The sequence below is a fragment of the Crinia signifera genome, chromosome 3, assembly GCF_055691185.1.
Source record: "Crinia signifera chromosome 3, ASM5569118v1, whole genome shotgun sequence".
Taxonomy (NCBI): domain Eukaryota; kingdom Metazoa; phylum Chordata; class Amphibia; order Anura; family Myobatrachidae; genus Crinia; species Crinia signifera.
This window is the reverse complement of record NC_139219.1, coordinates 252850776-252864887: the sequence shown is the minus strand read 5'-3', so window position 1 is coordinate 252864887 and position 14112 is coordinate 252850776. Positions and strand designations below refer to the sequence as shown.

Here is a 14112-nt window from a genome sequence, read left to right as displayed (position 1 = left end):
GGGGGCGGTAGATTACAGCCACAAGGAGGTGAAGAGGGTAGAAGAGGCGGATAGTGTGTACCTCAAAGGTGGAGAATGTGAGGGAGGGCTCAGGTGGGATGGCGCGGAAGGTGCAGTTGGGGGAGAGGAGGATGCCCACTCCTCCACCCTGGCGGCCATCAGGTCTTACCAAGTGTGTGAAGGAGAGGCCTCCATAAGAGAGGGCAGCAGGGGAGGTAGTGTCAGAGGAGGAGAGCCAGGTTTCAGTGATGGCGAGAAGGTTAAAAAAGTGGGAGATAAAGAGGTCATGGATAGTCGGGAGCTTGTTGCAGACTGATCTAGCATTCCAGAGAGCACAGGAGAAAGGAAGGGAGGGGACAGGTGAGATAGTAATTAGGTTGTGTGGGTGGTGGGTGCGTGTGAGAGGTGGGTGCGTGTGGGTTGTGGGTGCGTGTGTATTAAGCCTTTACAATTTATCTCTTGTAAACGCTTAATACATCTACCCCATTGTCTTTTACAGAGTGAGCAAAATAGTAGCACATTCAGGATTGGCCAATACTGGCACTGTAGGGTTGCTTGATTAAAGTTTATTAGACAACTGTTGCTCATCCAGATGGCTCCTCTAGTAATGCATATTGAAGTGTGACCAAAATCAGAGACACTTTTAAACCCTTTCTCACTCTGCCTCTGTGCTATCAGCTGCTGAACTTCTCTTGCCAGTAGCTGCTCTCTTGGTATATCCTCGCCACAGGAGGACCTTCCTCTTGCAATTAATGTTTGTGAAGTGCAATAATGTTTCACAGTGGAAGTAGAGTTTGTAACTTTACTTGTGCCTTCTCTACTACTATGGCCCATCATTGGACTCCTCATGCAGCTATTGGCCATGATTAATTGCGTTGAGTAGAATAAATAGTACAGGCTCAGTAAAAATATAATTACAGTGCAAAGTTATTAATGTACTATTGTCGAGAAAACCAGTCAGTGTCAGATTGGGGCATGAAGGGCCCACTAGGGAATGTAATAGTAGGGACGAAGTCTTAAGTCACATGGCCATCCACCAAAGAGGGACTTGGGAAACTTATAGAGGACATGCAAAGAACAGGATCCCTTTATAAAGGAGGGGGGAAATATGCATCTGGGCCACCCTCTTCAAGGGGCAGAAGGGGTAATCTTTGTGTAGTTTCCATAAATACAAACCTAACACCCAAGTTCATCCATGGCCCTGCTCCACCCAGTTAATGGCCCATAGAGGAGGTGGGCCCAGGGTATTGCCCCTAAACACCCGTGGGCCGGTCTGCCTCTGAAATCGATTATAGAGGTTTCTTTTTTTATGTATTCTTTTTCATGCTATAATGCATTATTTATATTTGCTGTTTGTGTGAGCAGAAGATCCGATGATGCTGATTTAATGCAATCATTCATTCAGCGCAGATATTCTGAAAGTTACAAACTTCACAGTTTAGTGATGTCCCTAAAAAAGGGTCAGGAAAGTGAGCATATTTCTGCCTGTACATTAATAAAAAGCTTAAACATTTAAGGAAAAGGGTTACGGGGTATACACACGGGGCGATTTCCGCCCCTTTTCTAAGCGATCTGATTAGATTCTTAGAAAAGCAGCACAGAACACTCTGTGTGTATGCCCTGCAGCGATGCCAATGTGCTGTCCCATGCGTCTGTATCACTAGCTGGGTAAGCCAGTGCTTGCAATGGCTTTCCCCAGATCACGGGGCAAGTCCTGCCAAGCAGTAGCACACAGCGTCGCAGTGTGCTTAGCAGGTGTCCCGTATGTGCTGAGCATTGCACGTCGTTCAGCACAAAAAGCCAGGTCGCCCCGTGTGTACAGGCATTTATATTATAGTGTTTGGACTATTTTCCAGTCTTATACAATATGCCTCTATATGTATTTAGCACATTGCACCTTTAAAAACCTAAAGAAAATGTATCTATCTATATAGATACCTATCCATCTATCTAGGGGTAGCCAACGCCAGTCCTCGAGAGCTACCAACAGTTTATGTTTTCCATGAAATTGTTTAGTAGTTCTCCTAAGAGTGACTATAGAAGGAAAATCTCAGTGGTAACGTGTGCGTATGTAGAATTACCAGAAAACAGCGCTTATTTTCTTATTATTTCTGGCCCATAGATCAACCAGTTGCTGTGGCAGTTTGGTCTATGTGCTCTCAGTACTGTATGCGAACTCTCAGAATCACAACATCATCCCTCATTTTACCTGATGTAGGAGTGAGCCATGTTGTTTTTTCCCAAGTTGAAGGGGAATATTCAATTTGCCCAGATGCTAGTGCTTATCCCATGATGATGGCACTTTTTTGGGATTTTGTTTGCACCTGTCTCAGGCAGGCAAAACCAAAATTGCAATGAGTCTTTTTAAAATGTATAGGTCTATAGAGCTTTGAGAATTTTATGTTATTTCGGGAGATGAGGGGAAATTTTTGGTCAGCAAAAACGGACCCTATTGAGATATGGCAAAGAAAAATCGCTGCCAAAGAATATGTGAAAGACACATTTTTTTGCTGCTTAAAAATACCATCCTAATGGCATGGTCTGCCATACATCACAACCGCAGATCGCTCAAAATTGAATTGGCTTAATGAGTTTCGCCTAAAATAATTAAGCAACATTTGGTAATGGTAATTTTCTGGGGTTTTACCATATCTTTGTACCTCCCCATATGTTGGGAAAGTTTCCACAGCAGACAGAAGACATATCTGCAGAAGTCCCACAGCACATTAATGTCCACAGATTTGTATGGTATGGAGAATGCATCAAGCTCCAGAAACAGCATTTTTCTAGGGCTTGTCCACACAAGCTTAATGTCACCATTAGATGGCAGTGGCTGTAGTAGCTAAAAAGCTAAATTACAAAAAATATCCCAGGGAGGTATCTGATGTTACGGTTTCCATTACTGTCCATTGCACATGCACAGGACGGTATTCATGCATGGATTTTTTACACCATGAGTCAGATACCCAAAAACCAAAGCATTGCCACGACAGCTGAGTAACAGAGATCAGTCCCTGCAAGAAGAAAATGGAGCATACTCGCTGATATTTCTGCAGATAAGTATTGTATGCAATTATGTCTGGTGATGATCACATTACAAATGCAGTCATTAATATGTTTCATCCCCTGGCTGTAAGTGGCGACCTAATTGTCCAGATTGTGGGCAAAAACAAACTTCATTGGTTCCTTATCTCTTAACTGCCTAATCATGCAGCACTCATGTAGGTGATTTGTTTGAAGTGTAGTAACGCATAGAACTTGTTAAGGAACCCAGTGCTCCAATGCAATTTCTGCTGCTGTACTAGAGTCCTGTAGAATGATTAAAAGTTCCAGATATCATCTCCGCTTACATCAACACTATCAGATCTGATGTTCTACAGATCTATTTCCTGCATCTAAATCGAGATCTAACGGTGTACAGATGTAGACAAGGAGTGTCAGTGGTTGGTGGTCCAGGACAAAATTCAATTATGTATAGTCAGTGTAATAGGCAAACCCAGTGCTGGTGACATTCATAATATATGTGGACAAGCGGAAGCACATCCCTGTCTATCTCCATATAACTGAGTCTAAAGATGAGAGGCTTACAACATGTCATGAAAAAAACCTGATAATCTAGAGTGTTTTAATTTAAGAAGGTTTGGGATCCACTGCTTTATGCTATCAAAGATCATAAGAAAATCAAAACAAACATAATTTTGATGTGATCCAAAAAATAAAGCTGGTTACACATTGCCTAATATAGGTATCCAGTGATGTCGTCGTTACCGGCAGCGATCCGGCATTGGCAAGTGCATACACACTTGCCAATGCTGGCGATGATGAATGATACCAGAATGGGGGGTAATAGCCAGGGTAATATTGTTTAATGTGTACGGGCCTTAAGATTTAAGGTCCTAATAGCTGTGCAGTCATAACCCATTTATTGTGTAGCTGTGTGTAATTCACATGTCTGTAATTTACTTGTATAGTGCGTGAGCCCAAATTACACCCTGTACAATGTTTTCGTTCATGTTTGCTTTTAACAGCTTTATATAAAATTTGTGATTTCATTGTTGACATATAATTTATTTACTGACATTGGCTGAGTTGGGAGCAAAGCCAAAAACAAAGTTGCAAACTGCATGGGAACAGATACATTTATATTTGTTCATGTGTGGTAATATTGGCTGCTTATGCTTGAAGCCTTCAACTGCTAGACACCTTTTATTTTTACACTGCAATTTATAGTACCTGTAGGTCTGAGTTTGGACACGTCCTTCATATTCCCCTAGCACATTATAAATCTGCCCAACCTGCAGTACAACATGGTTTTGACCAGGTGCACACTTCTTTTTTGTTTTTGTTTGCCGGGGTTTTTTGTTTGCTGCATTTTTTGTTTTTGGGTGGGGGAAATCAGGAAACTAAGGTCAAAGATGGAAATAAGAGAGAATATGCTTAATCTACAACTTGCCATTAGGAAGTGTGATTCATGAAAATATGCTGCAGAATGTGCATAATGTTAACACATAAACACAGGGCGGATCCCGTGGCTAAGTAACTTTGCCCCTTAGTGCTGAATTGAAAACTGTTACTAATTTGTTACAGCTCTAACTATTTCATTTTTTTGTTTGGTTTGGTTTAGCAAAAGCAGATGAAGCATTAAAAGCAAAGGAGAAAAGTGAAGAGGATGCCAGAAAGCGTAAAGAAGAAGGTAAATGTTTATGGATATGCTCATATGATATTTATATACAATTCTTTAATAATTCAAAGCCATTAACTAAAGCAATCCATATTCCTCCCATAAGACAACCAATACAGGTGCCCCAGAACCCATTGGAAAACCAGTAGTCTGCCTACCTACAGTATCTTTAGAGGGAGGTGGAATTTTACACATTTCGCACTGAGCTGAGACGCCCAGGTTATTGCCTGGGGCAAGTTAGCGTGACCTGGGTCCCAGCTTGGTGTCAAAGGGACGATACGAGTTGTAAATCCTGGGTTTGTCCCAGGTCCAAGGCCTGGGTTGTGATCAGGGTTATTCCTGGGTTCAACCAGGTCACCTGCAGTGTGAAAGGGAGACCCAAGTTATACCTAAAAGTTCTTGGGGCTGACGTCCACTCCAAGCATCCTGTGTCAACACTGAATACCTGGGACCAACCCTCCCAGCGAAATAAAAGGGGTCAGTATATCTGAAGTCCCAACTCCAACCCATGTTCGTTATCCCAAGTCTGATGTGAGTCCGAGCCGAAGCTTTAGCCTGCACGCGGTATTACTCAGGTTAAAGGAAAGCAGTGTATGAATAGCTCAAATCGGATGTAGTAGATCTCAGCGGTGGCCTTTGACTTTTAATGCCAGAGTTGAGCCAGTTGCTTGTGGCTAAAGCAGAATTGGGATTCTCACAAAATTTTTCATTGTAGACCTAAAATTGTTACATAATCCTTCACTTTCTGCCAAATGGGTTATCAGACCTGATCACTGGGCTGCGTATTAGCAGAGCCCTGCGATCTGGTATACGCCACCCAGACAGACTGAAATTCTGTCCTGTGCAAGCAAGCAGTTTACTCATCAGGACTTGCTGGATCAGCGATTATCTGCAAATCCATTCGTAAGCCTCTCACCATCAAATGAGTTGTCCAGTATATTCAGTCTGTGTTTAGCCCAGGACTTACACAGTGGCTGTGATATAAGCAGTCAGATCAGGGACAGAGCTGACGCCTTTCCCTCATACAGTTGTTTTTTTGGGGGTTCAATCGCACAAGGCCTTCAAGAGTTGAATTGTTAAGTAGTGTGACCCCCTATCAGTGTCAATTTATTCTTAAATAAATATTGAGATGTAGGGGTGTGCTACCACGGACAAATGAATCACAACAGGTTTTGGGATAGGGTAAGGTTTGTCACATACAGTATGTGGTGCACCAAAAGAGAAAAAACTATAACACGATAAAATGTACCTTTTATTGGGTTATTTTAAAAACTGCGAAATATCACAAACTACATATAACATTAAACAAGGTGAATACAGTGCAAATTAAAATTGCGCGAGCGGTGTCAGCTTGTACTGGTCTCTGGTGACCGATCTCTGGAGGATAATTTGATGCTAGTATGTATCTCTATCACCCTTTTATTATGACTTGTCATTTTGTAAGTCGATTTGACTGGGTTGGATATTACTGGACAATATTTTATCCTAGGATCCGGTTTGTGTCCAACGTGTGGCTGCTTCCATATCCTGCAGCAATATATTCTTATGTAAGACTGGTGATTGGGAGTGGTATATTGAATTATCTCAATATCTGTGGGATTGGGTTTGTCTGAGATTGTGCCAAATATATTGGTCGCAAAAATCTCCTGGTGTGTATCTCTATTCTGCCCACATGCAGTTAAGCTAGTCTTAGAGAGATTTTTCTTTGACAATACACATATTACCCAAATCTCATAGTATGTGTTATATTAAATTAGTTCAAACACTGTTGCTATGTTTGCAATAAGTGATTGAGTGATAAGGATCACTTATTTGGGCAGCTTTACAATGTACATATATCTATGGAGACAGTGATATTTTGTAACATCCAGTTGCACTGTCCCGTGATGCTGCCGTTTTTATATCTGTTATAGGTGGCAGATCTTTCCCTCATACACCTAAGCACGCCTGCATTTTCCCTGATACTCCCAGAAAATTTCCGGTCATCAGTGTTGCAAGTAAGGGGGTACGGCGTGGTACGGAGTACCTGTAAGAAATATGTTGCAGGTACGCAGTACCACTTACCCCCTGACCCACTGTCAATTCTATTTTTATGTTAAGTCTAAATACAATGCATCCGCAGCCCGCCCACCCAGCGTTATGATTGGTGCTATATGAAGCTACCGGCTACTGCTGATTTAGCCTGTCACACTGACAGGCATCAGCGGCGCCGACAGCATGAAGAGCAGGCTCCACAATTGTAAGCACAAGCTGCCTGGCTCTCCCCCAAGCAAGAGCCAACCCACCCCCAGTCATTCCCTGTTTATCATTCCCTGATTCCTGATGCCATGCCACTATTGTAATTTAGTCACTCCTCTAGCTTTGTGTGACCACGCCCCCTCATGACACATGGCCACGCCCATTATTGGTGGAGGCTATCAGTCCCACTAAGAAAAAAATTCTACTTGCACCACTGCCGGTCATCACCCCTAAATGCCGGCTCCCTGCCAATCGACTTGTACAAGGCCAGGGACCAAAAAAAATAGTAGGATGGCCAGGGCCGGTGCTAGGGTGTCCGGCGCCCTCCTGCAAACCATACATTTTGCGCCCTTTCACATTGCCATTGCAACAAGCTGCAGCCCGATTGTGGTAGTGTATGCAACATGCAATCCTATGGAGGATCTCGGGTGTATGCATACACCATCACAGTGCTGTGTCCGCAAAATGTTGCAGCAAATAAAGGTGCCCATACACGCTGCGAGAATCGCATACGTTATGGGCTAGATCGCATCGCACGGCATGCATGCAATGTGTGTGTGATGCGATCCGAAAGCAGTACAAAAAGTATGTGCAGCATTCGTGACTGAGGGGGAAAGGAGGGGAGAGGAGGAGATGGAAGAAGAGGGGAGGAGATAGAGGGGGCCGAGTGTTGAGGACTGGCACAGCACAGCACACTGAGAAGTGGGAAGGAAGGGGAGGCGGCGCTGCTGCCTGTTCGTCATTTGATTGACAGCTGACAGGCGCAGGGAGCAATGGTAGGGGGCGGATCCGGACATGACATGTCATCCAGGCATTCACAGACAGTGCTGCATGCCTCTCCATACTGCCGCCCGCTGTCAGACAGGCGCTGCAGGCGGCGTGCAGGAGGCAATGACAGTGAGGGCTGAGCAGGAAGGGAGACGGCGCCTTTTCAGCTTGGCGCCTCCCTGCTTTGCAGGAGCTGCTGATTGGGTAGCGCCGGCCCTGAGGATGGCTTTGCGCAAATGTACTGCAATCAGTCTATCGATAATCGCCAAGCCGTGTGATCAGGTCTGAATAACTCCAATAGTAATATTTCATTTTGGAAGCTGAATTTGTTGGGACAAATATGATAGCAGAAACTGTAATGCCCAAAACATGTCATATCATTTTAGTAACACAGGCATGGCTAAAGTGATAGCATGGCATCTGGAGGAATGTAATCTTTCCTTGTGTTCATGCAGAAACGTGGGAGTAAATTTAGTAGCCTCTAACACCAGCCTTCCAACCCATTTACTCAAAGGGATATGGTCATTAGGACGACACGCATTGGGTCGACACCATTAGGCTAGGTTGACAGTCCACAGTTCGACATGGGTTTTTTCACTGTTTTTCTTTTAGCCGACATGTGTCGACAGGCAGTATTTCTTGCCCTAACATCCACTAGGGTGTGGTGGGAGAATAAAAAAATTTGCCAAGCACACTATTTTATTCTCCTGGGCACCGTGAGGGGACGCGGTGCTACATTTTAGTGTCCATTTTGACTTGTGTCAACATTTGGATAAAAAACAGTGGAAAAAAACATGTTGACCTTTTAACTGTCAGCCTTGCCCGTGTTGTCCTAATGTCATGTCGACCTTTCTGCATGTCAACCCTAATGCTTGGAGACCTAATGATCCATACCCTACTCAAATACTTCAGATCCCAAAAACTGGTAAAGAACTACAGCATACCTTATACCTGAATTTAAAAAAATTCTCGTCTGCCTTCCAAATAGCTGGTAGTGCCCTGAATCTCTGGCAGCAGGTCTCAGGGGAGGAAATATCACTGCAAAAGGGGGTGGAATAGCGGTAATGTTCATGTTTGTAATAGTATACATTTCTGTTACCAAACAAAGTTAAGTAAAATATTAATGTTTGCTTTCTAACTGTTTTTATTGAATATATTTTAATTGCATTTTGTGTCATTTGTTACAAAGATTTAATGCAACATCAAAATCCTCAACTTCTTATAACAAATATTCTGTGAGCTCAGTTTCACATTAATAATTGACTGAAGGATTCGAAGACGGAATGCAGTGTAGTCATTCTCCACTGTCTTTGTAGGTCTGACTACTTTCAAGCTTTTATTTATCTCTGCTTTTGAGTTATTATTCATAGTAAAAAAAAAAATGCTTGTAATCATCTTTAGAGGTTTTAATATATTGGAGTTTAAACATTTTTTTCATTGATCATTTTAAAAAAAATATATATATAACTTTTTCAGTGTAATGAAGAAAATTTAAATAATGTATGCAAAACTGTTCTCACTTCAAACTACACTGGGCACTCATTTCATCTAAAGAATATCTTTTTTTTCTCTTATGTTAATTTGCTAATTATGTTAGCCAGATATTTGGCTTAATGCGTGATAAAGAAATGAATTGCAGATGTAACGATGATTAATAGAGATAAGACTGCAATGACGTTTTCTCTTTGTCGGACTGTTTTAACATGTTGTGTCTCCTTGGTTCTGTAGGTCAATAAGTTTTGGGGAAACCAAATCTTATAGTTTTATTAAATTGTAAATTTTTTTAAAGACTATTTCCAGACCTATAGAAATGATATAGCGGTTTAAAAAAAAAATTGATCCAATAACGGTTTTAGAAAGTTCACTTTCAGGGTACGCGGTATCGGGATGACATACAGATAATGTATGTATAGAGCAACACCAAAATGTTGACATGCACAAAAGTTCGACAGAGGTCTAAAGGTCGACGTGACATTTGCATACCTCCCAACTGTCACGATTACAGCGGGACAGTCCCGATTTTCGGGTCCTGTCCCGCTGTCCCACCCGCGGCAGGCATTGTCCCGCTGCGGGGGGTGGCAGTTGGGAGACCCCCCAATCTAATAGCATAGACGCGCACAGCGTCTATTCTCGTATGAAAATGAGGTTGCGGCTAATTAGCATAAGCCGCACCCTCATTTGCATACGCCCCACCCCCTTTTCGGCCGCTCGAGTGTCCCTATTTCCCCAACACAGAAGTTGCGAGGTATGCATTTGTCTACACAAGGTTGACATGACATTTTCACAATGGTTTCTTTTACATTTCTCCATAATTTACTATCCTCATGGACTCCAATTGGGAATGGTAAAGTGTCCAAAGTATTGCGAGTTAGCAGTACTCTAATTGGAGGTCCATATGCTCAGGTGTTGACATTGACACACAAAAAACCCTCTGAAAAACGTATGTCAGCATTTTCATGTGTTGACCTTTTACAGGTCACCCTTTGACTTGTGTCACCCTTTTATCACTGTCAATGTTGTGCATGCCGACCTTTTTTCCAATGTCAGACTTGTGCATGTCGACCTTTTTGTGTCGACTTAGATCTTGTCTATGAGCTGATCCTCACCTGGGTACATGATATGTAGTTTCCGGAAAAATCAGAACGACACATCCTGCGTATTGGTGCTGTGTGTATGCCCAATTGCGCACTCACTCGGGTAACGTGATCTCTTCAGGTTGACCGTGCTTGCACTGTGCACGTGTGTATGCACGGCACAGTGCAGGGTCCCATTGCACGCTGTATTGGCCAGGAACACAGTGATAGGATTTGTACTCTGCCTAGGACTAACAGATGGATGGGCTATCACAGATTTCATGTAAAGGACGTAGTGGATCATGAAATTATGATGAATGGATACAAATTGTCCATCGATTTTCAAGCCTTGCTTTGTAAGTAGCTACACCGTATCAACTCAGAATGTCCAACAGTAAAAGTAAATGTACTAACTTTTTATAAAAATTGTTTACAGATTCTATTGTGGTATATTTAGATATTTGACTTGTAATAATTGAATATGAAAAAAAAGTATTTAAAAATATTTTTGGCTATGGCCCTGATTCAAATGTGGGTGGATTTCCTGGGAAGCAGCAGTGATAGACGCTTCCTGCTGCATTACCAGCGCTATTACAAGTAGAATGTCAGTGTGTGTGTGTACATGTGGTAAGGAATATAGATTTGTGAGTACCACTGGGACAGGGACTGATGTTAGTGTTCAAAAATTCTCTGTAAAGCGCTGCAGAATATGTGTGCGCTATATAAGTTAATGAATAGTAATAAATAAATAAGTAGACGCCTCCTGCTGCAGTAGTGATCCGAGCTGTGTGTTGACCTAGGACGGTAGCATTGGATCTCTCGCCCTCCACAGAGGCCAGGAAATATCTGTGCAGACAAGGCTGCTAACTGGGTGAATTACAATTGAAGTGTGCCACTTCTATCCACCAATGCTTGGTGTCTCATACTGTACCTCACTGATGTCTCTAACACTTTAAAGTGTACCATAGATATAAACCAGTGGTTCCCATTTATTCAACCAGTTTGGGAATTTCTTTTGTGGCACCCCCTAGGCCAAAGTTTTATTTCATTTAATTTATTTTTTTTCTTAAGTACTCAATAATAAACTAGATGTAATCCTTAGATTCAGTTATGTGATGAGGGACAGGATTAGCTTCTGTTTGTCCACATATATTATGATTATAACTAGCCACAATCACTGGTTTTGCCTATTGCAATGGCCAAAAATAATTAGAATTGGCCCGGATCCACCAACCCAGGGCTTCCCCAGGTTGCCACGGCACACATTTTGGGAACCACTGCCATAAACCGTTCAAAGCACAAAACAGCTAAAGCATAGCCAACCTTCGCATTCTCGTCTAAACCCTGACTTGGTATACTTTCTTTTTTTCCTTTCCCGTTTAAGACCTCATCTTTTGTATTTCATAAAAGTGTTAGCATTACCTCAATACTTCTCTGTGGCATGCTGTCATTGCTGGTTTATCCTGAGACTCTCCACTCCCTGTTCTCATGGAAGATTATTTGATTGTGAATCTTTTATTTCTTTGTATTTTTATTGTTTTGCTCAGTGAAATGATTTGCACCTGTCACATTACAGAAATGGCCATGAGTCTTTTATTATTGGTTATTTTTATTATACAGAATATTAAATATTACAGCTCAGAACCAGTTAATTCATTTTATACAAATATATACTCTTCCAAGTTTACTCAGAGAGCAAACATACATCCGCCAAATATGTTTATTTTTTTTACTTTAAGAACTATGTGCAATTTGTTTTTATTTTAACAGTATTTTCGGATTGGCTGTTGAATCTCATGGATATGATTTATTTCATTTTTAATTTGTTTTTACTGTAAAGTGAGTACTGTTTTTAGATGGGCTATCCCTAAGCAAATAAACTCCATTATCTAAAGCATCCATTGATCGGTGAACAACATGCTACTTGTCTGATAAAGTCTGGCTCAGATAGAGTGTGTCCCATATTGTTTTACTGTCCTTGCTGCTGCTGACCTCCTCTTTTCTTTACCTGACAACATACTGCCCGCTGCAAAAGGGAGCAGCAACAGGCTATGCAGCTTGTGGGAGGATTCGCAAATATTGTACCCCATCTAATTTTGAGATTGGGAGGGTGTGTTACTTTTTTTTTATGAAAATTAAAATCTGTCTATTCTGACGTTATTTAACCATTGTCTGGTGGATTCATAGCTTGGACCAGAGCAAAATGAAGGAGAAAGTTTGCACATCTTAAAACTATGGTGCACTGTGGTTGGGACAGATACAAAGGTGTGTAAGTAAAGACCGTTTGACTGTTGAAATATAGATATATCAGAATCAACTTTATTGGCTATGTACACTCACGTATACTAGGATTTTTTAGCCGATTACGGAGCAGTTACATGCAAGGGACACAAGGGGAGGCAGGACATACAAGACATCACAACTTTTTTTTTTTTTCATACATACAGTGGTAGTTATTACATTTCAATGATAAGCATAGTTAGACATGCATAGGTGGGTGTTTCAGTAAGCGTTAGTTTGTCGTACATGGTCTAAATGGCGGATAGCTGTCGGAAAGAAGCTTCTCTCGGATCTGGATGACTTTGCAGGGATCGCCCTAAAACCTCTACCCGATGGGAGAATGACAAATAGGTTGTGTCCAGGGTGGAGCTTGTCTGTCGCGATCTTTTCCGCACGCTTCTTTACCCTAGCTGAGTGTAGTTCCTGTATGGGGGGGAGGCCAGCACCAATGATCGTCTCTGCTGTCTTCACCACCCTTTGCAGTCTGCGTTTGTCTGACTCATGTGCACCTCCGTACCAAATTGTGATCGAGGAGCAAAGGACAGATTCCATGATTGCTGTGTAAAAGATACGCATTTGCTCTTGTGGGATGCCGAATTTCCTGAGTTGTCTCAGGAAGAATAGCCGCTGCTGGGCCTTCTTGACTGTGGTGTTTATGTTGGGGCCCCATTTGAGGTTGCGGGATATTTTTGTGCCCAGAAATTTGCAGGTCTCGACCTGTGGTACCACGCTGTTGGAGATGACTAGTGGGGCCACGATGTGCGGTTTCCTTCTCAAGTCAACCACCATTTCAACTGTCTTGGTGGGGTTCAGGTCGAGGTTGTTCGTGGCGCACCATTTGGTTAGCCTCTCTACCTCCCTTCTGTATGCGGTCTCGTCCCCTTTCTCAATTAGGCCAATGACTGTGGTGTCGTCTGCAAATTTGATGATTTTTACAGGCTGCTCAGCCGAGGAGCAGTCACTGGTGTAGAGGGAGAAGAGCAGGGGGGAGAGGACACATCCCTGGGGTGCACCGGTGCTGATCGTGAGTGAGGTGGACGTGTAAGCTCCGGCTTTCATTACCTGTTCTCTGGATGTTAGGAAGTTCATGATCCAGAAGCAAGTTGGTTCAGGGACTCCTAAGGCAAGAAGTTTGGGCTGCAGGATACAGGGTGAGATTGTGTTAAACGCCGAGCTGAAGTCGATGAATAGGACTCTCCCATAGGTGCCAGGGCGATCTAGGTGTTGCAGAATGTTCTGTTGCTTCTGTTCGCGCAGTAGGCACACTGAAGGGGGTCTAGGTGGGGGTTGGTCACTTCTCTCAGGTGCCTCAGTACCAGTCCTTCGAGTACTTTCATGGCCAGGTGTGTGTATATATATATATATATATCTATATATAGATATACTGTATATAGATATATATATATTTATACCACAGAAGGGAGAATTAAATTGCCAGAGGACGAGGCAAATTATTGTTGCTGCACTGTTTAACGGCTGGCAACAGCAGTCCAACTTGCACCTTTTGTCTGGCTTATTTACTTTGTGGGGCAACGGACATTTTTGAGCGAGATCACAACGCCACCGGTGGGT

At 42.5% G+C, this 14112-nt stretch overlaps 1 protein-coding gene across 2 annotated transcripts in view; it reads left to right on the top strand.

Annotated features, from left to right (window-relative positions):
• The window catches only part of RSRC1 (arginine and serine rich coiled-coil 1), a 347837-nt gene that overhangs the window by 271586 nt on the left and 62139 nt on the right, over positions 1 to 14112 (top strand). For both annotated transcript variants that reach the window (XM_083177870.1, XM_083177871.1), the window contains exon 7: positions 4625 to 4693. In XM_083177870.1, coding sequence (XP_083033996.1) covers positions 4625 to 4693 — 69 coding nt within the window. The remainder of the gene's footprint in view (positions 1 to 4624; positions 4694 to 14112) is intronic.